At 36.9% G+C, this 25,951-nt stretch overlaps 1 protein-coding gene across 1 annotated transcript in view; it reads left to right on the forward strand.

Moving 5' to 3' along the window:
- The window catches only part of PKHD1 (PKHD1 ciliary IPT domain containing fibrocystin/polyductin), a 484,216-nt gene that overhangs the window by 271,019 nt on the left and 187,246 nt on the right, over window positions 1-25,951 (forward strand). Inside the window, exon 52 of the mRNA XM_047102754.1 lies at window positions 18,191-18,328. Within this exon, the coding sequence (XP_046958710.1) occupies window positions 18,191-18,328 (138 nt within the window). The remainder of the gene's footprint in view (window positions 1-18,190; window positions 18,329-25,951) is intronic.

The raw sequence follows: 25,951 nt of genomic DNA on the forward strand, positions 1-25,951 counted from the left end.
AGGATTCAAGATGAGCAATGCTACCTCTGGAAAGGAAATATAGACATGTTCCTCTGATGTAGCATGGGTCTCAGAGTGCTGACTCCTAGACCCTCCTGAGGGGCAACTGGAAAATTAGCCCCTAGAAATACGGATCTGTCTCTGAGATTCTAGAATTCTGGCAATATGACAGCAGAAGCTATCCTGGTAGACCCACGACTCCCTCTCACTCCTCGAGTGAAATATCCTGCCTTTACCCCTCTGACTTCACCCAGTTGCTTTCCTTGTGCTGTAAAGGGGATTGAGAACTTGCTTCATAGTTTGTGCTATCCCTCAAGCCTCATAATGACCCCAGGGAGCTGAGAGAGGGGTGTCAGCTTATGATCTATTGCCTCAGTGTCTTATCACCTGCACAGTGATTAGCTTGACTGGAGAATTTAGTTGATTTGTTTTCATGAATGACATTGACATCTGTCTACATGCATATATATGAGTGTAGGGGAGGCGGGTCTAGGCATTTGTGAGCTGTCTAATGCTGTGGCTTCCAAAATGGGGCATGACAGATAATACATTGAAAAGCAGATAGAAAATACTAAATCCTTTATTTTAATTTATTTTTTATCCTATACTTTGAAACTATTACCTTTGTATATGTTATGTTATGTAGATAACATGAATTACATTAGTATTGTGATACGTGTATATAATTTATCAATTTATTTTTAAGTTTATCATCAAGTAAATATTGAGAATATATGATTAAAATTATACTCATCTAGAGAAGGAGGGTTTGGCATTTATTTGATTTTAATACCATAGTAGTGTTTAATAACTGTGTTAAGATTTCCCTTTAAAAGAGCTTGTTAGTAAAATATGTGCTATAGATGGTACATGTTATTCTAATGTATATGATTTCACATAAGCTTTTGTTTTATTTATTTTTTTAAAGTTTTTTTTGAGAGAGAGAGAGCAGAGAGGGAGAGAGAGTAGGGGAGGGGAAGAGAGAGGGAGAGAGAGAATCCCAAGCAGTCTCCACACTGTCAGCACAGAGCTGGATGTGGGACTTGAACCCACAACCTGTGAGATCATGACCTGAGACTAACTTGGATGCTCAACCGACTGAGCGACCAAGGGCCCCTTACAGAAGCTTTCAAAATTAAGTGATATAAAATTAGAAATTTGACCTCAAGAACCTATTTTATTTTGAACATAACATTTATGGAAATCAGGAAAACCAAACTGGTCAAAAGCAGCAAGTTTTAATTTTCCTAAGGCCTTGGTGTCTTGTATTGATATTGTATATTATTTCAGGAGCTTCTCAATACTTTCAAGGTAAATCTCAGGCTTAGTTGTTTGGTCTACTGAGCCCTCTATGATCCTACCTCATCGCCCACTACTTCCCTGTGTGCCTCGTGGCCCATTCACACCCATCTGCTTGCTGTTCTTGGATGGAATCAACTTCTGCTCCTTTCCTGTCATGTATACCCGCCTCTCCCCACCTCTGCCCTGGTTCTGCTCCCCTTCCCCACCATTAACACTCTCTTGCAGTCATGCCTTTAACACTGAACTTAGTGTCATCTCTTTCAGAAAATATTTCTAGATCCCGTTTGATTTAATTCTCCTTCCTTGTGTTCTTATAATATCTTGGGCATATGTCTTTTTTTTTAATTTTTAAAAGTTTATTTATTTTGAGAGAGACAGAGACGGTGCATGTGGGGGAGGGGTAGAGAGAGGGAGAGAGAGAATCCCAAGCAGGCTTCCTGCTGGTAGTGCAGAGGCTGACACAAGGCTTGAATTCTCGAAAGCGCTCACACCTGAGCCGAAACCAAGAGTCAGTCCTTTAACCGACCGAGCCACCCAGGCACCCCACCTTGTGCATATTTCTATCACATGCCTATATTCTGCAATTACCATTTACTTTTATGTTACCTCGAGGACAGAGGCCACACCCTTTTTATACCACAGGATTTCACATGTAGCAGATACAGGTGAATTCGAGAGTGAATAGCTGAAAGAGTGAGAGGGACTCCCAGTCAGTCCCTGCTAAAGTATTTCTAGGGACTTGAGAAGCTGAAGGGAGAGATGTCACTATCATGCTAAGAGTCCTGTCATACAAGGGATGGCTAGGGGGTGGTGGGTCCCTGAGAACCTTAACAACTGATCACGATGGGGAAGCCCTGGTGGTCTGCCATCAAACCCAATCTGGGAACCATTCAACACCAGCATTTATTTAGAACCCTTGAGCCAGGATCTTGCTCTTTGTGAGATGAGCTTCCCACAGGTAAGAAGATACTCTATGCTAGAGAGAACGGGCTCATTCCTTCTCTTAATGGAGTTCTCTGAACTCTGGTATTCCCAGTAGGTGCCTCCCATTTCCCTTCTCCCCTGGTGAGCTGGTGGCCTTTCATTCAAGCTACTTCTCTACACAGCTTGCCTCCTCCCTCCTTCCCCGCACCTTCCACCTGAACGGTTGATGGGCCTCCTGCGGATCAGCACCTGAGGAACCAAGGGGCCTGGTGTGGCTTGCCAATCAGGCGTTTAGAGCACTTTGGGGATTTACTGCCTTCCCAGCCTGCAGGCCTCCCGTGGCTCAGCATCTAGGCGGTTGACACACCTCCTGCGGTTTTAGCTAGCTAGCAGCTTGAGGATCTTCTGTTTGCTGTGAAATAGTCTCAGAGGTTACCTTTTCTCATTTGCATAGTGTGCATGCACCTGTTTTTGTTTGTTTTCTTTTCTGGTGCAAGTATAAAAGGAAGAGTGAAAATGAGAAAACACACTGGTGCCTGCTTAGAGCCATGACACTGACTACTGCAAAAGGACCCACGTTTTGCTATTTTCCAAAAGTGAAGGTCTAAATCATAGTACCTGTGAGGAAATCGTTTGTAATAACTGAGGGTATCGGAGAGGTGTGGTAAGTCTTTTACACTCCCAGTGTCTGCACCCGGTGTGTATTTTATGACGTTTTATGGGTCTGAATGAATTACAGTGGCTTCTAACATTGCTTCCTTAAATTATCTTACTTATTTGGAAGTACCACTTGAGGGGAGGCAGAGCAAGCCAGCTTGGCAGTTCAAGTTCAAAGGGAAGGAAATAGTTAAAGGATTTTAAACTGCTGAGAAGGGCTTTTCCATTTTTTTTCTGGGAAAGCAGCAGTTTGTATGGAAATCACAGCTTTTATACATGAAGTCCAGTTATGAGTCTATTCCCCAAAGCTGTGGGAGAAATGGGGATATTCTTCCCTCCAAGGGAAAAGAACTAGGACCAAAGGTGCACATATTTTCACGCCAAAGTTTTTCAGTGACAAAAAGAAGGGAAAGATGGGTTGGTATTAAGAGAATAGATTTCACTGATAGTAGCTGTGCTGTGCCGGGCTGAGTCCAAGCCTCACTCTGGGAGGAAAATTTCCACCACGATTTTTACAAATTTTACTACTTTAGTGTCTTCTCTTTTCCCATATAATTCCACTGTCTCCCATCACAGGCCAATCCAAATCACATCACGTTAATAAGAGCCATGCGAGATTGTCAGTGCCAAGGGCTGAACATGCCTTTCAAGATCTCAGCTTATTTGAATAACAGTGGTCAGAGAAGCTGGGTTAAAACCAGAAGACCATAAACAATTATCAGCAAGAAATGATGTAGAAAATAGCACAGGTATTCCAATTTAATTTTCTGAGCCAAAATAGGGAATAAATTATGTAAATATAAGGTTACAGAAAGATATATCACATTGAGGATATTCAGATTCAGGATATTCAGATGGAGCCTGACATACAATAAAGTGCTCTGTTCTTTAATATTTTGGAAAGCTATACATCATATAAGTAAATACACACATTAGAAAGAATAATATAACCCAAATTGAGAATAGCAGGTATCTAAGAGGTGCCAACAAGAGGTTAATAAGTTCTTTGATATTTTGCTTTGCATATCTTTATATTATTTTCTTTTATTTATTTATTTTTAAAATTTTTAAATGTTTTTATTTATTTTTGACACAGAGAGAGAGAGAGAGAGAGAGACAGAGTATGAGTGGATGAGGGGCAGAGAGAGAGGGAGACACAGAATCTGAAGCAGGCTCCAGGCTTTGAGCTGTCAGCACAGAGCCTGATGTGGGGCTTGAACTTGCGGACTGCGAGATCATGACTTGAGCCGAAATCGGACACTTAACAGACTGTGCCACCAGGCACCCCAGCATATCTTTATATTATTTTAGACAAGAAAGATTTTTCATGTATTATTTAAACTTTTTAAGAAAGAATAAAGTTATAGAAGCCTAAACTAATTGTAAGCATGTCCAATAGTATTATGAAATTGGGTGTATAAAACAAGAAAAGAAAGCATTAATCCTTTATTTGGTTGTAAAACGACATGAAGGAAAGTTGGGATAGAGCAGCAGGAATAAGACAGATCTAGATTTAAATCCTGACACAGACTTTACTGGCCGTGTAATCTAGGGAATGTTGCTCTAAGGCCAGGGCTTTCAAAAGCATGGTTCATGGACACCTTGCTTTATTACTAATTTTAGAGCTCATTCAAAATGCAGATCAGTAGTGTTTTAAAACCATCTCCATTGATTCTCATGAATGCTCAGGTTCAAGAACATCTGCTCTCAGTCTTGGCTTCTCTGTGTGTAAGGTGTGGTGCCAATGTCACAGCATCATTATGAAGCTTCGGTGATATAAACATTAATGCAGTGCCTGGCATGTTAAAAAAAACTGGATTTGTATTATTATCTTAACATTTTAATGAGCATATTATTACCAGTAATACCACTGTTAATACCATACTGTAATTACTGCTACTATTGTTAGATGTCAATGTCACAGCATCTTTATGAAGCTTTTGTGGTATAGAATAAATATTAATGCAATGCCTGGCACATTAAAAAAACATGATTCAACTCATATTATTATCTTATTATTTTAATGGGCACATTATTACTAGTGATACTATTAATGCCATTCTGTGATTACTGCTACTCTTATTAAATTACTGCTACAGATCTTTCTTCTCCATGATAAGCATTTAAGATGAGTTCACTTTGTAGCCCTCATAATCACTTTATGAGGCACTATTACTATCCTTCTTTATCAGCCAAGAAACTGAGACTTAAAGACCATGAAGTTCATTGGTAGAGGGACAAAATTTGGACCCAGAGGTCTGACTCTGGAGCTCTTACATGGCATGCTAAGGACTCCTTCATTTTGGCATGAAACTGTGTTCTAAGTATTCATAGGTGGCTTTTTAAAAAGTTAACAATATATCTTGGAGATTCTATCATATCAGTAGAGAAAGCTATCACATCCTTTTGATATGAGTGATTTACTCTTAAGTGAGTAAAAATGCAATACGGAGAACTTTCCAGAGGGCAGTGTAATCTATGCAAGGTACTGGAGTTTGGTTTTGTCTAAATATTAATTTAGTAAGCAAAACCTGAAATCAGAACAAATTAAGACGTTGGACCAAACCCCAATCCCAATGGCAGAGTCAGTCTTCCTGGATTCACAGATACTAAGCAGCAGGAAGCATTTCACAAATATCCAAATGTAAAAATGGCAAAGATGCAGATAAATGGGAAAAGGAGCACTACATACCAAAATGTAAACTAAGGGACACTAGAAATAGAAAGTCAAAAAAAAAAAAAAAGCAGACAGTTAACTTTCTCAAGGCATCGCTAGCAGAGGATACAAATTATAAGTCTGGCAAAGACAATAAGAGAAGAAAAGACTCAATTTCTCTCTCTCTCTCTCTCTCTCTCTCTCTCTCTCTCTCTCTTTCTCTCTCTCTCTCACACACACACACACACACACACACACACACACACTTACAATTTTGCGTATAGTAAATAAAAAATATAACACATTTTTAATTTCAGTTACAATTTTTAAAAATGTTTAAAAATAATGAGTTCACATTGTTCAAAATTCAAAACAAAACACAAAAATACTCATTGGAAAATTTCCCTTCATCTCTGTCTTCCATGTGGCTTCGTTTCCTGAAAACAATATTACTAAGTCTTTGGGTATCCTTCTAGAGAAATTCTGTGCTGCATATACAAAAAAAATTTTAAATTACACTTATATAGATAAATCTTTCTTTAACCATTTCCTTTACGTAAATGATAGTATATTATAAACTGTGTTGCACCTTGCTTTAAAAGATATAATTTGAGAATTTCTCCGTATTAATGCAGTAAATACCTCTTCATTTTTAAGAGCTTAATTGAAGCATAATTCACATTCCATATAATTCATCCACTTAAAGTGTACAATTCAATGGCTTTTAGTATATAGAGTTGTGCAATCATCACTGTAATCAATTTTAGAATGTTTTCATTACCTAGCAAAAAACCCCCATACCCCTTAGCAATCACTCCCTGATCCCTCTATCCCCCCCAGCCCCAACCAACCTCTAATTTACTTTGTCTCTTTAGATTTGCCTAATCTGGAATTTCATATAAATGAAATTATACAGTGACTTTTTACACTTTGTGTAATGTTTTCAAGGTTTACCCACATTGCAGTATGGAACCAATCTCTTTTTTTTGAGATTGGCTAAAAAGACCCCCTAGTTCAAATATATTTTTGGTTTGATATGTGCAAATATACACACACATGTTAATAACATTAATAATTTCATGTGTTTCTACAGCCTTCATCTTTATTTAATTTTCATCAGTTACTTTAAAAAGAATCCCCTTCAGATGTTGTTAAGGTAATATAATTTCTTAGGGAAGTACTAAGCCTAATGCCCCCATATATAGATTTATTTCACACGGGGTTTTGTAATTAGAGGTCATCCCTGACTGCTTGTTGGCAAGTGGAGTCTGGTGTTTATATTATATGATTTAGAGGCAAGCTGAAGGTGTGTCCTAACTTCACAATTTTTCCAGTGTATTTAATGTTTATGCTTTGTACCAACCCTCAGTTTCCTCTTGAAAAGAGGTGAATGTATATAGATTGCACGTGCTCCTATCTTCTATCCTTTCTCTATCAGAGAAAGTGCTTTACCTTCTCTCAAAGTTCAGCATCACCTGCTCTTCTCTGTGTCTGGCCTTGAAAACCCAGTCTTGCTTTTCAGGTACCTCAATTGTCTCTTTTCTTTTCCTATCTGCAGATTTCCCTCCTTCATTGTACTTTCTTGCAGCATACATTCATCTTTTTATATATCTATATGATTAAAATAATTCCCCTTGAGCCCTCATTGACTTCCACATACTGAGTATTTTCTCCTCATACTGTCTTTTCTCCCTTGGTGATTCCTGAGAACATAAATTTGATAGTCATCAACCTATAGACAACATCGGAAACCAGTTAATCTTTTTGCTTTTTCCATGCATGAGACCCGTATGTCCAACTTTCAACTTGAGATATCCACTGGGATGACTTACAGGTATCTCAAACTAGAACAACCCAGAGAGAATCCTCTGTGTATATCCTCTTCCATTCCCAAGGCTCACCTTCCCAGCTGCCAGCTTGCTCCCCCTCCAGCTTTTCCTATTTCACTATTTGTCATCTTTTCCATTATCCATTGCTCTGAGTTGTTCTTGACACTTCAACTAATCTTGTACATTCTATTCCAAGCTATTTTTCAAATCTGTCTGCTTTTCTTATCTCTCCTTTCACCACCCTAATCATTGCATTATCACATGTTGGGTAAACCATTAGGATTCCTCTTACTCCCTTCCTGTGGCTCTTGCCCTCATCTACTCTTTTTAAATCACAAATTGCTTATGTAATCTCCCTGCTTACTAGCCTTTCCTGCCTTAATGTTATTCCTAGGATAAAGTCTCCAATTTGTTACAGAGCCTCCAAAGTCCTGCTTGATCTCCTTCCTCGCCTACCTTTCTAGCCCCTCGCCTCACTGCTCTCCTCAAGATTCTACAGGCCCTGGTGCTGCTTTTCGGTCTTTGGAACATATGGGGCTGTTTCCAGTCTCTTGCTTTTCATGTATACTACTTTCTCTAGAGTGTGATATCCCCATAACATCATTCATTTTCCTTTTTACCATTTAGCTCAGTTTGTGCCATGTATTTATTTGTGTGATTATGGTTAAATGTCAATTTTCTCTAAAATATTTTAAGTTTTTGCCTGGGTAGCTCAGTCAGTTAAGCAGCTGACTCTTGATTTTGGCTCAGGTTGTGAAATCAAGTCCCATGTTGGGCTTTCTGCTGAGTATGTAGCCTCTTTGGGATTCTCTCTTTCCCTCTCTCTTTATGCCCCTCCCCAACTCACATATGCTCTCTCTCTCTCAAAATAAATAAATAAACATTTAAAAATATTTTAAGTTTCATAAGAGCAAGGATTGTGCCTCTTTGCCTCACCAAACAGCAGAGCAACAGGTATAGAGTAGATATGCAATAATATATATTCGATATATAAAACAGGTGATAGCTAATAACTTTATGCTTGTTGTATGCCAAGCACTGTTCTACTTGTATATGTGGTACTTCACCTAATCCTTACTGTCACCTCCATAACGTATTATTGATCTTATTTTGCACTTGAGGAATGGAAAGTCATAGAAGGTAAGCAATTTTTTTCAAGGAATGGCTTATTTGGAATTCCAACTTTGGTCTGTCTGAATTCTAATCTGGTGAGGATTCCATTGTACCAGACTGCTTTTTGGGCAAAGAGTCACAGATGAATTGGCCAGTATATTTTTCCTACACTAATTCTTCATTAGTCAGGTACTAGTGACTGGAGCCTGGATAAAATGAGGGCACAGTTGAGAAGAGACTGAAACTATAGAATCATTTAGACCCTGGAAGTGTGTGCAGTGTAGGTAGATGGGACATGAGTGGGATTCTGGTTATTGGAGAGCTATGAGCAGATGAGAGCAGTGAGTTCTCAGGAATGGATGGGAACTAGAAGGAAGAGAGAAACAGATAGAGTCTTCCTTACTTTGAAACATTACCTGAGTCTTGCCATGATTATTTTGGTGGGTATCAGAAGGAAATACTGAAAAAGATTCAGATCTACGTCTTACTTCCATCAAAAACTCACCTGCTCAATCTCATTAAAATATTCACTCCTCTTTGTAGAGTGAGAGCCTTGTTTTATTTGTATTTGTTTCTTAGGCACATGTCAGTATCTGACAGCACAACTTGATAATATTTGCTAAGTGAAATGAATGGATGAATGAATACATCTCTCAGTCAATAATATTGCTTTTATATATCATTCTTCTCTTAGGGATTTCTGGATACCCTGGATATGAAAAAGGATTAACTCTAAAAATAGGGATTTCAGTAACTTTGCCAGGCAGCATGGAGACACTTTAGAGCATTGGGATTTTTGGCAGAGATTGTAAAATCTGGATGTTATTGTTGAAATACTTAGAATTGTGAATAAAAGTTCTAGGAAACATCATGGTCTCTGGGACAGTATCTAAATTCAAGGGGAGATGAATTTATTTTGGAACCCCCAAGCAAGAACTCTTTGCATTAAATAAAAATAATTTGTTGTAGTTTATTTAAAAATTTGTGAATTTTCATAAAATGTAACCATGGAAAATATGGAAATATTGAGAACTTTCACTATATCTCTACAGAAGTAATTTTTGTATTTATATATAAGTACTTTATGAATTTAGGAAATAAAATATAGGCTAGTTTGTCCAAAAATGATGTTTTGATACAACATATTAAAATATAGAATAGAGTTTATTTACTCAATATTTATTAACCAGGTACTATATTCTAAGCTTGCTCTTAAACATTAATTATATATTTATGAAATAATAGATATAATTTTTTAAAACAAATACATACAAACATCTTTTTAAAAGAAATTCAATAATGTTTTAGGATTTTTTTTTTACAGTTAGAAGAAACAATTGAAAGCCTGAGGAAAAAAATAGCTTAAAAAAATTAAAATCTCACCCTTTTCTGGACATACTGCTTTCTCTCAGTTCAAGCAGAGACATAAAGAGTGGATTAATTTTCAAAGAAGAAAATACTTGATGGGGGAATTAAATTCATTGAATAGAATGTTTGCTACATGGGCCTAAGCCTGAACAGCTTCTTTCAGGAATGAATCATTTATTTTATAGATATTGTTTTTTCTTCAGGGTTAAAGTGTGAAAATATATTTGTTAACTAGAAGTCTGTCTCATTATTTTTCTTAAGGAGACAAATAAGTTCTGTGCCTCCTTTGGCTTTGACATTAAGTGTAACAAGAAAAAAATGTAATAACTCCATCACCTGAGAGCTACTAGTTCATGTCTTTCCACGTATGTAAATATCCTTCATTACAAGGATTGAAGAGGGATTTTGTCCCTAAACATGATTAGTACAGATTCATCAGTGATCTATAGAGTAATAAAATTATGTGGATAAAGCCAAACTGTATTTTAACATCTGACCTCATATTTAACAAAATGTATACTTTTCACTTTTAGATCTTCTGGGGATTACAAGGTCTAGGTTTTCTTTTTGGTACTCAAGATATCCAAGCCATCAGAGCACCATGGACCTTGTCTCCAATGGCAACACCAAGGAACATGGGAATTCAGATAGCTCCCTGAGATCCTGTTGTCATTCATTCCCTTTGGGTTATACACAGAAGTGGGATTCCTGGATCTTAGGGTAGCTCTATTTTTAATTCTTTGAGGAACCTCCTTTCTGTTTTCCACAGTGGCTGCACCGATTTCTGTTCCCACCAACAGTGTACCAGGGTACCCTTTTAATTCCTTATCAATACTTGTTATCTTTTGTTTTTGTTTTCTTCCTTCCTTCCTTCCTTCCTTCCTTCCTTCCTTCCTTCCTTCCTTCCTTCCTAATGAAAGTTCTACTAATAGATATGAGATGATATCTCTGGTGGTTCTGATTGTATTTCCCTGATGATTAGTGATATTGAGCACCCTTTTATATAAATTGTTGTTTATTTGTATGTCTTCTTTTTTTAAAAAATTTTTTTTAACGTTTATTTATTTTTGAGACAGAGAGAGACAGAGCATGAACGGGGGGGGGGTCAGAGAGAGGGAGACACAGAATCTGAAACAGGCTCCAGGCTCTGAGCTGTCAGCACAGAGCCCGACGCGGGGCTCGAACTCACGGACCCTGAGATCATGACCTGAGCCAAAGTCGGCCGCTTAACCGACTGAGCCACCCAGGTGCCCCTGTATGTCTTCTTTAAATAAACGTTTATTCAGTTCCTTTGCCCATTTAATTTTTTTAATTTTTTGATTTAAATTTTTTTTCTTTAAATTCCAGTTAGTTAATGTACAGTGTCATATTTTTTTCAGGTGTACAATTTAGTGATTCAACAATTCCATTCAACAGCTGGTGGTTATTACAACAAGTGTACTACTTCAACCCCATCACCTATTTCACACATTCACCTACCCATCTCCCCTCTGGGAACCACTAGTTTGTTCACTATAGTTAAGAGTCTGTTTCTTGGTTTTCCTTTCTCTTTTCCCCCCTATGATCATTTGTCTTGTTTCTTAAACTCCACATATGAGATCCCAGTCACTCAGCCATATTTTTTAAATTGTTTTTCAATGTTTATTTTATTTTTGAGAGAGAGAGAGAAAAAGAGAGAGAGAGAGAGAGAGAGAGAGAGAGAGAGAGAGAGACAGTGCAAGCAGGGGAGTGGCAGAGAGAGAGGGAGACACCGAATCCGAAGCAGGTTCCAGGCTCTGAGCTGTCAGCACAGAGTCTGATGTGAGGCTCAAACCCCTGAACCTTGAGACCATGACCTGAGGTGAAGTCGGAGGCTTAACCGACTGAGCCACCCAGACACCCCTCAGCCATCTTTTTAATCGACTGGTTGCTAGGGACTAGGAGGAGGAGGATATGGCGAGGTAGTAGACAAAGAATATGAAGTTCAGTTATGCAATATGAATAGATCTTAGAGATCTTCTGTACAGCAGAGTGGCCATAGGAAATAATACTGTTATATACTTAAAAATTTGCTGAAAGGCTAGATCTTAGGCTAAGTGTTATTATCACAAAATAATAGTAATAGTAATAGTACTAATATAATAAAAAGGGTGGGAGGTAACTTTTGAAAAAGATGGATAGAACTTATAATGATGGTTATAGATATATACTTATCTCCAAACTCATTAAATTGTATACATTAAATATGTACAGCTTTTTTTATGTTGATTATATATCATTATATATATCATGATATCATATATATAATTATATATATCATTATTATATATTATTTTTTAATATCCAAGTTGGTTTTTTAAAATGGCAACACAAATTGGGTCATTCTGAATTCTTTGAGGTCTAATGGAGAGAATAGCAGCACAACACCATCTCAAGATTTAACAGATAAAACAAAGCCTGGAATGAGAGAAAGCACAGATTCTTTTCTATTTTTATGAAAACAGCAGCACCTTCTGGTACTTTCCTTTCAGAATTTGGGATTCAGAGGATTGATCTGATACAGTTGGTAGTTTTGCTTAAAGACCTTCCTATTAAATAGATTCAAATATTTTTGAAGAACAGATGGTATAGACTAGAGGAAGAGATAAACATTGTATGTTAAACATTTTATTGATCAATTAAAATATCATAATTTAAAATGTTGATTCTACTATGAGAGTCATGCATGTCTGTATGTGATTGAGAAAGACACAGAGAGAGTGGGGAGTGGGATGAGTATTTATTTTCCAAAGTTAAAGCAGCTCTTCCTCCAACCTCCCTCCTTCTCCCCCACACACAGGCAGGCAGATGGTTTTTCTTCAAGGAGTTAGGGAAGTTGGCTTTCAGTCTTGAATCATGTGCCTCTGGGCACTTTGAAAACTGCCTCTTCTGCCTATTTTTAAGACCAGTTTGAAAAAAAAAAGATAGGTAAGAGTAGAATAAAGAAACCACCTGTGTGGATTTGATTTAAAAAAAAAAGGCAGGGTATAAAGTGAGCAGCTCTTTGAAAAGAATTTAGTTATAGAACGAATGCAACCTTCCCTTCTAGCATTCTTTGTTCTGCTTTTTCTAAAAGGGAATGAGTTATTGATAAATGAATACCATCATCTCTGCATATTATTCTGCTTGACACTAATTTTCAATCATGTTAACCTTTCATCTCTGTGAAATATTTATGTATGAGAATTTCCACTGTTTTTGGAGTACTTCTTTGGACGTACCAGTCATTCTCACAAATTGTATAGACAGAATATTGGATAAATCATTAGATTCACCAAAAGCTAAGCAATCAGAGGAAAAAAACCACCACCAATCACTGTTTTAAATGGCATTAGCATGTAACTTTTCCATTAGTTCATATATTTATGGGAGATATTGTGGCTAAGGCTGAATGTAAAAACGATTATGTGTACTTGTTAATTATGGAAGGTACAGGAACATAACAAGCCCACAAATAATCCTTGTATGTCCTGCTCTGCCCTTGCATGCCATCATTCTCCCTCAGAAGTCTGAGCTGTGTCCAAAGTTGGTTGTAGGCTGTGTTTTTGACAATAGCAGGGTTGTAATGGAAACTGTCTTCAGCACCTAAGTTATGGGGCCCAATACAGTGAGTACCATACAAGTAGTGGGTCTGCCTGCCCTAAATTATGCCTGTTAATGTGACCCCATCATTATTCTCAGGATCTGTGCCCTTCGCCCTTGATCTCATTTCTGCAGGATTTAGACAAGTGTCAGACCCTTGGAATGCTACACAATAGTGACCTTGATTCTCTCACTTTGCTGCAAAAAAAAAAAAATGAGTTTAAATCTAGTGTTAAAATGACATGGAATGCTTTGTAACCAGATTAGTCCTAATACAAAAAAATCCCTAGCCCTCTGTCCAGAGGCATCTGGTTTTTGATTTGGCTCAGGTTTCTGGTCATAAGGGTAGCTAGTGCATGTACAGAAGACTAAAGCATCTTTGTTGTTGTTGCATTTGATATATGGGGAATTTCAGGTGATTCTTTCATAGCGTTAAATTTCCAGATATTATTTCTAAAGCTTTGCCCTTATAATTGTCAAAATACAACTCTTTAAGGGGAGAAAACAAACAAACAAACAAAACACTGCTTGGCACAAGATGCCAAAATAAAGATGGTGGGATGTTTAGTGTTTGATAGATGAACAAGTGGAAAGGGGGTGTAATTTGGAACCAAGAGGCACCACCCCAAGGCTGGTCCCAAGCTCCTTTGGGGGGAAAAAGCAGTCTTTAATTACATCTGGTACTCGTTAATTCTTTTTGGAGTCTCTTTCCAGATCTGTTCCCCCATCAGCCTCCCATCGAGCAACAGAAATTCCAGATGGTTCCCTCCATATGCCCATGCTCATTCTCTCAAGTAGGATAGATTGGTCACTGACAGAGCAGGATGGAAAAGCCTTGGTCAAAGCAAGGCAAGATGAAAAGCATCAGGCCACAGTTAATTTAGAGGTGGTCTATCATTCATGTTTTTTAGTGGTTTGTATAAATGTTACTGAGTGATTTTTTTTATGAAATGTTTTGATTAATTTCATGGAAATGAAGCTACTTAAAGAAAGTGGCATATTGATCCTAACTTTCCACACCTGGGAAAGATAGAAATCCACTAGAAGCTGTCATTGTAGCTCAGGGTTGGTCAGTTTGGACGTGTAGCTGATCTGCTCTGGAGACTAGTTTGGAATGGATTCTTTTGCCTATGTTTCTTGTGTGGATAGCTGTAGTCTCTGTTATTATGGTACCAAATATCCTTGATACAAATATTTATAGGGCATTTGTTTCTTTCATCTTCACAGAAGTTTTTTTATTAAGCACATTGATAGAATTTCTATTTTGAAGTAGTTGGGAGTAAAGATGAGGTCAACCTCCATTTAATGAAAAAATATACAGTTGACCTTGAACAACATGGGAGTTAGGGTGCTGATCCCCCACCCTGTGCAGTCAAAAATCTGTGTATAACTTTGAACTCCCCCAAATGTAACTACTAATAGCCTACTGTTGACCAGAAGATTTACCAATAACAGAAACGATTAATACATATTTTGTAGGTTACTTATAATATCTATTGTAGTCTCACAATAGTAAGTAAGCTAGAGAAAAGACAATGTTATTAAGGAAATCAGAAGGAACATAATGGACATTTAAAGTACCATATTGTATTTATCAGATACAGTGGATCCGTGCAGTTCAAACCTATATTGCTCAAAGGTCAATTATATTATCATTTCAAGTATATCGCATTGTACTTATTTGTTTATCTGTCCTCATCTGATGATGGGAGACATGTCTTCCTCATCTTTGAATTCCTACCACTCAACAAGATTTGACACATCACGTGGGAGGAAAAGAAAGAAGAAAAGGTGACTAGACAGATCCAGGCAATTTCAAAGTAAACTAAGAGCAGTGTTTCTACTCTTGTCTTCATCCTATACTTCCTCTTGTATAGCTATTAGATTTTACATGTGGGGTATGTTTATGTTCTTTGGTGTTATTTTTGAGTATCTACTGTTCAAGGTCCTGAGCAAGTAAATGTAAGAATTGCAGCTGTGGTCTCTGTTCTCATGGAGCTTGCAATAGTTAAGCTACCTGCGATTTGTGTGAAATTTGTTGGTATATTTGGAATGGATAGGGCAATCAAAAGGAGAAATTTCTTCTAAGAGGAGTATGTGATAAAGACCAAAAGGATGGAAATTGTCCTATTTTAACTGATAAGTATGTTAAAACGAAGCCTAATATCATGCTTTTGTGCGCGTGAGTGCTCTGTAGATGAGATAAAACATTTATTGAAGCAATTTAATCATTTTTAAAATCAGGCTTGGCAGCCAAATGTTGGTAGTTTGGGCCATGGGTTGGAATAGATAGGGGTTATTGGCATAGAACTTTTTTAATTTTTAAAGGTGCTTGCTTGAAATAATTTGCATCTTAATTTTGAAGTCATATTAAACTCATGAACTTCCAAAATGTGTGTTAAACCTAGAACATTCTCTGGATATTTCACTCTTTTGTTTGAATGTTTTTAAAATTTTTTTTTAACGTTTATTTATTTTTGAGACAGAGAGAGACAGAGCATGAATAGGGGAGGAGCAGAGAGAGAGGGAGACACAGAATCTGAAACAGGCTCCAGGCTCTGAGCTGTCAGCACAGAGCCCGACGCGGGGCTTGAACTCACAGACTGTGAGATCGTGACCTGAGCCGAAGTCAGACGCTTAACTGACTGAGCCACCCAGTCGCCCGTTTGAATGTTTTTAAAGCACCAGAGATGCAACTGGAATATTTATTTATTTTCGTCTTAGCCTGATGGTTCATTTGTATCTGTTACCAATGTACTCTTGAGTTTAAGTTGTGTAGGGACCTAAACTCTGCAGATCTGGGAAATCTTTATTTAGCAACTGTATCTTTTTTTGTTATTTATTTATTTATTTATTTATTTATTTATTTATTTATTTGAGAGAGAGCACAGGCAGGGGAGGGGTAGAAGGAGAGGGAGAAAGAATCTTAAGCAGGTTCCACACTTGATGTAGAGCCCGACATGCGGCTTGATTTCATGACCATGAGATCATGACCTGAGCCAAAATCAAAAGTCTGATGCTTAACTGACTGAGCCACCCAACAACTTTATCTCTGAATTCACAATAAGCACAAGGGTTGTTAAAAATGGATTCCCATAAGAAAGTTACAGTGGGTGAGAAAGGCATAATTACACTAAGGACCAGCCCAGTGACAATCATCTCCTTACACACACTAATTATGGGTGTAATTATAATATGTTTTAGTGTTCTGATATTAGAATGTATAGGGTATCTTGGGATAGCAAACCAGAGACAGATTTCCGTGGCCAGGAGTGGTGGATCCGGTGAGGAGACTGGGAATATCTTACTAGCAGAGCTAAAACTTGGGTTGATTTTGAATGGGTGAGTAGGTGGTGGCTGTTGGACCACAGCCATACCTTGAGAACCATTGTTCTACTGTCCGACTGAGAGACAAGGGAAAGGAGAAAGTGCCTACTGGAGAGTTTATGAACCAGGCCTGGAGAGGTCACATTTCAATCCTTCCTATATTTTATTGACTATAGCTCAGTCATATGGGCTTCACCATATGCAGAGGAGGCTAGAAAAGATAGTCTAGCTGTGAACCCCGTAGGAAAAGAGAAATTGTTTGGTTTACAACCCTAGAGTCTCTGTCACAGGAAGGTGTGGCAGTCTTATAACTAGCGAAGTAGGGACTAGAAAAGACCCTATGAGAAATTACTTTGGTGGAGGGCAGGTCCTTTAGAACAGCAGGGTACATTGTTTCCTGGAATGAGACATGAAATTATGTTAACAAAATTCCTTAAAACCTTTACATGTGTCACTGATTATGGTACTTGAAATTTAAGCAGAAACATTTATTTGAGATCTTTAATTTGTGTTGAATTACTACTAAGCCTCAGAAAGTAACACTTAATACTTTGGCATACACAAAATATTTTCTGTTTTAAATAAGAATTTTTATTCATGTATTGCCTTATTGTTACTTTCAGACAAAAATCTTTGATTCTTTTTTTTGTGAAGTTGTATGGAAACTTTATGAAATAGGCGATGAAGAACAATGGTTTTGTGTTGTCAGAGGAGCTCTACAAGCATGCCAGGTTAATTGACAACAGTACCAGTAATGAAAATATCCAGCATTTCTTGAGCACACACTAGACCTTTGCTTTACATTGTAGGAATTAGGAGATTGAGAATTACTTACTAGTACTGTATAAGCACTTTAGATTTGTGAACTCATTTCACCCTCACAAGAACCCTGTGAATGAAGCAGGCATTTTTATTATTCCCATTTCACAGATTAGATAACTGAGGCACAGAAAGGTAAATGTGTTGGTTCATACAGTTAATAAGTAGCAGTTCTGGGATTCACATCCAAATCATCTGACTTCAGAAGCCAAGGTCATATCTCTGCTTCTCTGCCTCCCTGAAATTACAGTCAAAGTGAAGGGAAGGGCCAAAGGATAGGGAACTTTCCTATACATGTGCACTAAAGTAGGCCTGGGGGAGCTGTTTGAGGCACAAACACTGCCTTTTGGCCATAACACTTGTTTTTTTAGGCAATGGAAGGATTTATTAATCATGCATTTTTTTAAACTCCTGTCTCTTTATTAAGGCCTAGTCCTTTGAAAACTACTTGTTCTAGTTGCTGCACCCGGCCTGGCATTGGTAGCAACATAAGCAGCTCCTAAATTGCCTAGAGAATCTCAGGGTAAATCACTAGAGGAGAGAAGGCAATTCTTGTATTGCTTATGTGTCTGAGCAATTTCTTTTTCTTCCTCAGACAGGACTGTCCTTGTGGATATGAATCTTCCATTCCTCAAAGGCCTCTATGTGATGGGGACTTTAGAATTCCCTGTGGACAGAAGCAATGTTCTGAGTGTGGCATGCATGGTCATTGTAGGCGGGGAGCTGAAAGTTGGTGAGTAGAGGGCACATGGATTGGGAGCATAATGGGAATTAAACTCTGTGAGAAGGGCCTTGGGAAATGATGGTATCATCTAGCAGGTTGTTTAATAGAGTTTGGGGAGGGCTAAGGCAAGGGGCAAGTTTACTAGTAAAACTTTTCCTCTGCAAGCTTTAGACAACACAGACAGAAGTGACTTTGATTGGTCGGTCATTCTTGGATGTCCACCCACTGTCATCAGGCCATGTTTCTGGCCCTAGGGACCTCCAGCTGCTGCACATGGCAGGCCTCTTGTTCTTCTCCAGGCCACAGATCAATTCTTCCCTTTGGTCCTTTGTATGAGAGTTTACCTGTGGCTCATGCTTTCAGAAGGATTTATTTTTTGGTTAACTAACTCACAGTAAAATTTCAATTGCTATCTTAGTGTGGATCCTTGGGAATACAGACCTGAAAGCAAAATATGTGCTAATGCTTTACTGGGGCAAATAATCACAGTGAAGTGACAAAAGAGAAGTGAAAGAAAAAAGAGGGAAAGCAAACACAAGATGGTCACAGCTGCTTAAGGAAACAGGGCTATTTGCTTGGCTATGTGAGGTGCCTTGAGAGAAGTCTTATAGAGTCACCACATCTTGGGACAATAAGGGGAGCAGCTGGGGAGAAGGGTGGAAGTTCACTTTGTTCACCCCAAACCCATGAACTTGGTCTTTCTTTGTTATGTTTCATGGCTCTCTGGGAATCTAGTGGAGGGGCCAGAGGCTCAGTAGATGCCAGGAGATGGGGCTACCCCGGGTAAGAAATGAAGCATGTTGCTGAGGCCAAGGGACAAGCGGTTGGTGTAGATCTGGAGGTTAGTGTATTAGTCAGGTCTGGTGCATTGGCTTATGCAAATAAAAAGTTTGAGTTCGTATAGGTGAACTGTATACTTGGAACTGTTGTAAGAAGTAAGTATACAGTGATAAAAAAAACATGTACTCTGACCCCAAAGGAACTACTTTTGAACTCAGTAAGGCAATCTGCTTTGCCCCTCCCACCCCCACCCCCAAAGGAGTTAAAAGAGAATTCCCAGGAACAGTAATACCTTACCCCAAAGAAGTAAGTTACTGATGGTGAGGAATGGAAATACTTAGATATTTTTATTAGGTAGCATCCAAATGTTAGAATCTCTGGTGAAAGAGATTTCTAGGTCTAACCACCTGTCTAGAGTTTAAATCACTGTGAAGATTCCTCAAAAATTATGGTCAAGCCATTTCTCAAATACTTCCAATGACAGAAAAATCAAAACATTTTAAGATAACCTGTTCTCATTTTTAAAAATTCTATTTAAATTCCTGTCCTTCTATTAAGTCAGTCTGTCTTTCTCTAATATCTGTTGGTTCAGGTTCTTTGATCTGATCTGTACAGGATGAGTTTCAAATTCCCTTCCCTTGATAGCCCTTCATTCACATTTTCTTGAATATTCTCTTTTTCAGAGTTTGCAGTTCCTATTATTTTAACCACAGTTAAATCATAGTTATTGTAATCATTGTTATTATGATTACATAGTTATATTATTGTGATATCTTTTTAATCATAGTTATTGATACTTTAAAATAATTTTTATTTTTCCAATACAAAACTGGAAAATGGAGAAAAGCAAATAGAAGTTACATAACAGATATGAAGTAATCATTCATATTCCCAAATGTAAAGATAACCACAGTTATATTTTGTAGTCTTGTCTTTAAATCATTTTTCTCTGGCACATGCATATACACACATACACATACACACTTTAAAACATAGAGTATACAATGTGATAATCTTTTGGATTCTGTGTTAACAATGTGAGAATTTCCTCAGCACATTCTTTTTCCAGGACATGGTTTTAATAATGTTAATATTCCATATCTATGTGAGTATGTATACATGCATGTATAATAATTTAGTTAACCATTTTCCTATTGTTGAATATCAAGGTTATTCAGATTTCTTTTTGTCCAAGTACCTTACTATGCAATGAAAAATTTAGAATTCAAATCATTATTCATATCTCTGATTATTTCCTTAGGATAGACATTTGTAAGTAGAATTAATGGGTTTAAGGATAAGTGCATGTTTTTATTTGAATTGTGGTAAAATTCATATAACTTTACTCAAGTTAAACTCAGGATCATTTGCTACATGCACAGTGATGTGCAACAATTACTTTTTCTAGTTCCGAAACATTTTTAAAAATTTTAATTCCAGTATACTTAACATACAGTGTTATATTAATTTCAGGTGTATGATACAGTTATTTTTGTTATTCAACAACTCTATATACTACTCAGTGCTCATCATGATAAGTGTTAATCCCCTTCACTTATTTTCCCATCTCCCCACCCACCTGTGCTCTGGGAGCTATCAGTTTGTTCTCTATAATTAAGAATCTGTTGGTCTTTTTTGGAAGAGTGTCTATTCGTGTCTTCTGTCCATTTGCTAATTGGATTATTCATTTTGGGGGGAATTGAGTTTTATAAGTTCTTTATAGATTTTGGATACTAACTCTTTATCAGATATGTCATTGGCAAATAATTCCTCCCATTTAGTTGGCTTTTAGTTTGATTGATTGTTTCCTTTGTGGCCCAGAAGTTTTTTATTTTGGTGTAGTCCCAGTAGTTTAGTTTTGTTTCTCTTAGCTTTTGTTTCTCTTGCCACAGGAGACATATCTAGAAAAATGTTGCTGTAGCCAATGTCAGAGAAATTACTGTGCTCTATTTTAGGATTTTTATGGTTTCAGGTCTCACGTTTAGGTCCTTAATCCATGTTGAGTTTATTTTTGTGTATAGTATAAAAAAGTGGTCTAGTTTCATTCTTTTGCATGAAGTTGTCTCATTTTCCCAACACCATTTGTTGAAGAGATTGTCTTTTTCCCATTGCATAATCTTGCCTTCTTTGTCAAAGATAAATTGACCATATAATTGTGGGTTTATTTCTGGGTTCTCTATTCTCCACTGATCTGTGTGTCTCTTTTTGTGCTAGTACCATACCGGTTTGATCACTACAGTTTTATAGTGTAACTTGAAATGTGGGATTGTGATACCTCCCGTTTTGTTCTTTTTGAAGATTACTTTGGCTATTCAGGGTCTTTTGTGGTTCCATACAAAGTTTAAGATTATTTGTTCTAGTTCTATGAAAAATGCTATTGGTATTTTTGATAAGGATTGAATTAAATGTATAGATTGCTTTGGGTTAAATGGACATTTTAAGAATATTTGTTTTCCCATTCCATGAGCATGGAATATCTTTCCACTTGTTTGTGTTGTCTTCACTTTCTTTCATCAGTATTTTATAGTGTTCAGACTACAGGTCTTTCACTTCCTTAATTAAGTTTATTCTTAGATATTTTATTATTTTTGTTGCAAATGTAAAGAGGATTGTTTTCTTTCTCCTTTTCTTAAATGTTTATTTAGTTTTGAGAGAGAGAGAGAGAGAGCATGAGCAGGGGGGAGGTGCAAAGAGAGAGGGGAACGGAAGATCCAAAGCAGGCTCTGCACTGACAGCAGGGCTCTAACTCCCAAAATGCAAGATCGTGACCTGAGCAGAAGTCAACTGACTAAAGCACCCAGGCGCCCCAATGGGATTGTTTTCTTAATCTCTCTTTCTCTTACTTCATTATTAGTGTATAGACATACAATGGATTTCTGTATATTGATTTTGTATCCTTTGATGTTACTGAAATTATTCATCAGCTCTAGTAGTTTTTTTGGTAGAGTCTTTAGGGTTTTCTATATATAGTATGAAGACATATGCAAATAGAAAAAGTTTTACTTCTTCCCTACCAATTTGGCTGCCTTTTTTCTTTCTCTTTGTTGTCTCATTGCTGTGGCTAGGACTTTCAGTACTATGTTTAACAAAAGTGGTGAGAGTAGACATCCCTGTATTGTTCCTGACCATAGGGGAAAAGCTCTCAGTTTTTGCCATTGAATATGATGCTACTTGTAGTTTTTTTCATATAGGACCTGTATTATCTTGACATATGTTCCCTCTAAACCTACTTTGTTGACGGTTTTTATCATGAATGAATGTTATGCTTTGTCAGATGCTTTTTTTGCATCTATTGAAATGATCATATGGTGTTTATCCATTCCCTTGTTGATATGATGTATCATAATGATTGGTTTGTAAATATTGAGCCATTCTTGTATCCCAGGAATAAATCCCCCTTGATTATGGTTAATGATATTTTTAGTGTATTGTTGGATTTAGTTTGCTAATCTTTTGTTGAGGATTGTTACATCTGTGTTCATCAGAGATGGTGGCCTATAGTTCTCTTTTTCTGTCGTACTTGGTATCAAGGTACTGCTGTCCTCATAGAATGAATTTGGAAGCTTTTCTATTTTTTTTTTTTTTTGGAATTGTTTGAGAAGAGGTATTAACTCTTTTTTACATGTTTTCTGGAATTTACCTGTGAAACCATCTGCTTCTGAACTTTTTTTTGTTAGAATTTTTTGGGAGGTTATACATTTCTAGAAATGGATACATTTTTTCTAGTGTGTCCAATTTGTTGGCATATCATGTTTCATAATCTCTTATTATACTTTGTGTATCTGTGATATGGTTGTTATTTCTCGTCTTTCATTTCTGATTTCATTTATTTGTGTTTTCTCTCTCTCTTTTGTTTTGAAGAGTGTGGTTAAAGGTTTATCAATTTTGCTGATCTTTTAAAAAAGTCAGTTTCTATTTTCATTGATTTGTTCTTTAGTTTCATTTTAGTTTATTTCTGCTCTAATCTTTATAATTTCTTGTCTTCTACTAATATGGGGTTTTATTTGTTCTTCTTTTAAGTTCCTTTTAGATATAAGTTTAGGTTGTTTATTTGAGATTCTTGTTTCTTGAGGTAGGCCTGTATTGCTATAAACTTTCCTCTTAGAATAGCATTTGTTGCATCCCAAATATTTGGACCATTGTGTTTTCATTTTCATTTGTCTCCATATATTATTTTATTTCCTTTTTAATTTCTTGATTTGCCCACTCATTGTTTACTGGAATGTTATTTAATATTCATGTATTTGTGCTTGATTCCACATTTTTTTCCTGTGGTAGATTTCTAGTTTCATTGCATTGTGGTTGGAAAAGATGCATGGTATGACTCAATCGTTTTGAATTTGTTGACACTTGATTTGTGGCCTAACATGTGATCTGTTCTGGAGAATATTCCATGCGCACTTCAAAAGAATGTGTATATTATGTTGATTTAGGATGGAATGTTCTAAATATATCTATTAGATCCATTTGGTTTAATGTGTCATTCAAATCCACCATTTCCTTGCTGATTTTCTGTTTGGGTGATCAATCCATTGATGGAAATGGGGTGTTAAAGTCCCTTACAATTATTGTATTATTACTGGTTACTTCTTTTATATTTGTTAATGGGTGCTTTATGTATTTGGTTGCTCTCATGCTGGGTGCATAAATATTTACAATTGTTATTTATATCTTGTTGGATTATTCCCTCTATGATTATGTAGTGTCCTTTGTCTCTTGGTATAGTCTTTATTTTAAAGCTATTTTGTCTGATATAAATATTACTACTCTGGCTTTTTTTTCACCTCCATTTGCATAATAAATGTTTTTCTGTCCCTTTGAATCTGCATATATCTTTAGGTCTGAAATGAGTCTTTTGTAGGTAGCATATACATGGGTCTTGCCTTTTATCCATCTGTCACTCCATATCTTTTGACCAGACTGTATGATTGGAGTGTCCATTTGTATTCACAGTAATTATTGATAGGTATTAACTTATTGTCATTTTGTTACTTGTTTTATGGTTGTCTTTGGAGTTCTTCTCGTTCAGATTAGTCTATGTTTTAAAGTCCTCGATACATGTTGTCAAACTGCTTTTCAGAAAGATTTTACAAATTTGTACTCTGTTCACGTATCTCAGAGTTATGAGATTCCTCACTCCCTGACATTGCCTTTAAACACTACTTTGTTCAATTCCTATGAGAGTATGAAGCCAGAGGGAAAGAATTTTTCCTAGGTGGACCCTGACAGAGTCAAATGAGTATAGCAGTGACCAGCATGGGCTCTAAGTCAAATGGCTTGGGATCAAATCCATGTTGGTTATCTACTTGCTGTTTGACCTTAAGCAAATTACCCTCTGGACACATCCATTTATTCAGCAGTAAAGTACATGGCAAAATGGAAACTTCCTTGGAGGAATGTTAAAACCATTAAACATAACAGTTTCTTCTATGTGCTTGGCATGTAATAAGTATTTGATGTTTCAGTTTATCTGTCAGGGTGCTCGCAGAAGATAGATGTCATACTGAATTGGACTTATTTGAGGAAATGTTAATGAAGGAGAGAGTCACAAAAATCCAAATGGCATGGGGAATTCCCCAGGGCTAGTAACAGCAGAGCATCCTTACTACCCTTTGCCCTAAAGGAATGAGAAAAAGAAGTCATTGCTGGAATTAGAGATGGCAGAGGATGTATGGAGATAACTGGCAGAAAGTACCATGACCTTTTGTGTCTGGGACTAACTCAGTACAAGGAACAGCTAATAGATATAAAAAAAACCTTGATCTCACTTTCTTTGTTTCCTCACCTCCTGCTTGTGCTTCATTTGACTAAAGCCAACCGGAGCTCAGAGTAAAGGAGAGCTCAATGTAGTACCTGCAGGTCAACAGTATCCTGGGGGCACTGAGCAGAGGAAAGAAAAGCAGACTTTGAAAATGGACGCATCAACAGAAGCTCTCCAGCACAATTAGCTTCTAGCTACCATAATAGATACCATCTTTTTATTAATATTTCCAAACATTGAACTACTTTCTCTGTCCAGCCCTTTATGCAGTTGGTCCTGCCAACTATATTGTAAACTGTAATTCTTACTATTTATTTATTTATTTATTTATTTATTTATTTATGTATTTGAGCAAGAATGTGCACAAGCAGGGGAAGGGCAAAGAAAGATGGGGAGAGAGAATATCAAGCAGGCTCCATGTGCAGCATAGAGCCCAGCACGGTGCTTGATCCCACAACCCTGGGATCATGACCTGAGCTGAAATCAAGAGTTGGAAGCTCAACCAACTGAGCCACCCAGGCCCCCCAAATTCCTACTCTTTTTTGTGTCCTGCCTCTAATACATATCTCTACATTGTACACTTGTGTAAGGATTATTTTGTTTTCCCTTCAGTTCAGTTTTTAACTTACCTTTTTATCATTTCAATCCATTTTTCCACAATGGGGAAATCCTTTTAAATTCTGATCTTTTTCTCTCAGATTAAGCTTGTTTGCTCATTTATTTAATATTTTATAAAATCTTCATCCAGCTAACTGATAGAAATACTTAATAAAACTGAGCCTTGTTCTTCTGACTAGAAAATGTATTTCAGTTGGACAGCTATTGCTAAGATTGGTCTTTTTTTTTTTTGTAAATTATTTTTAGGTTTCTCAGTTCAATTACTACTATAATAAAAGCTTGTACCTGAAAATTTATACTTTTGAAGGGAAGTAACATGGAAACTTTCCAGTTTTGATTTATACATTTCAAATTTTATTTTAAAATTTGTCTATTCCCCACTATATTTTTACCTATTAGTAGGCAGTGGTGTATTATTTTTGTTCCTGCTTTGTCCATGTGTTGTAGGCCTAAAGGTTGATTACTAGAACCCA

The sequence above is a fragment of the Lynx rufus genome, unplaced genomic scaffold (assembly GCF_022079265.1).
Source record: "Lynx rufus isolate CCGP_SWC_20201006 ecotype Redwood Valley unplaced genomic scaffold, mLynRuf1.p SCAF_6, whole genome shotgun sequence".
Classification (NCBI taxonomy): Eukaryota; Metazoa; Chordata; class Mammalia; order Carnivora; family Felidae; genus Lynx; species Lynx rufus.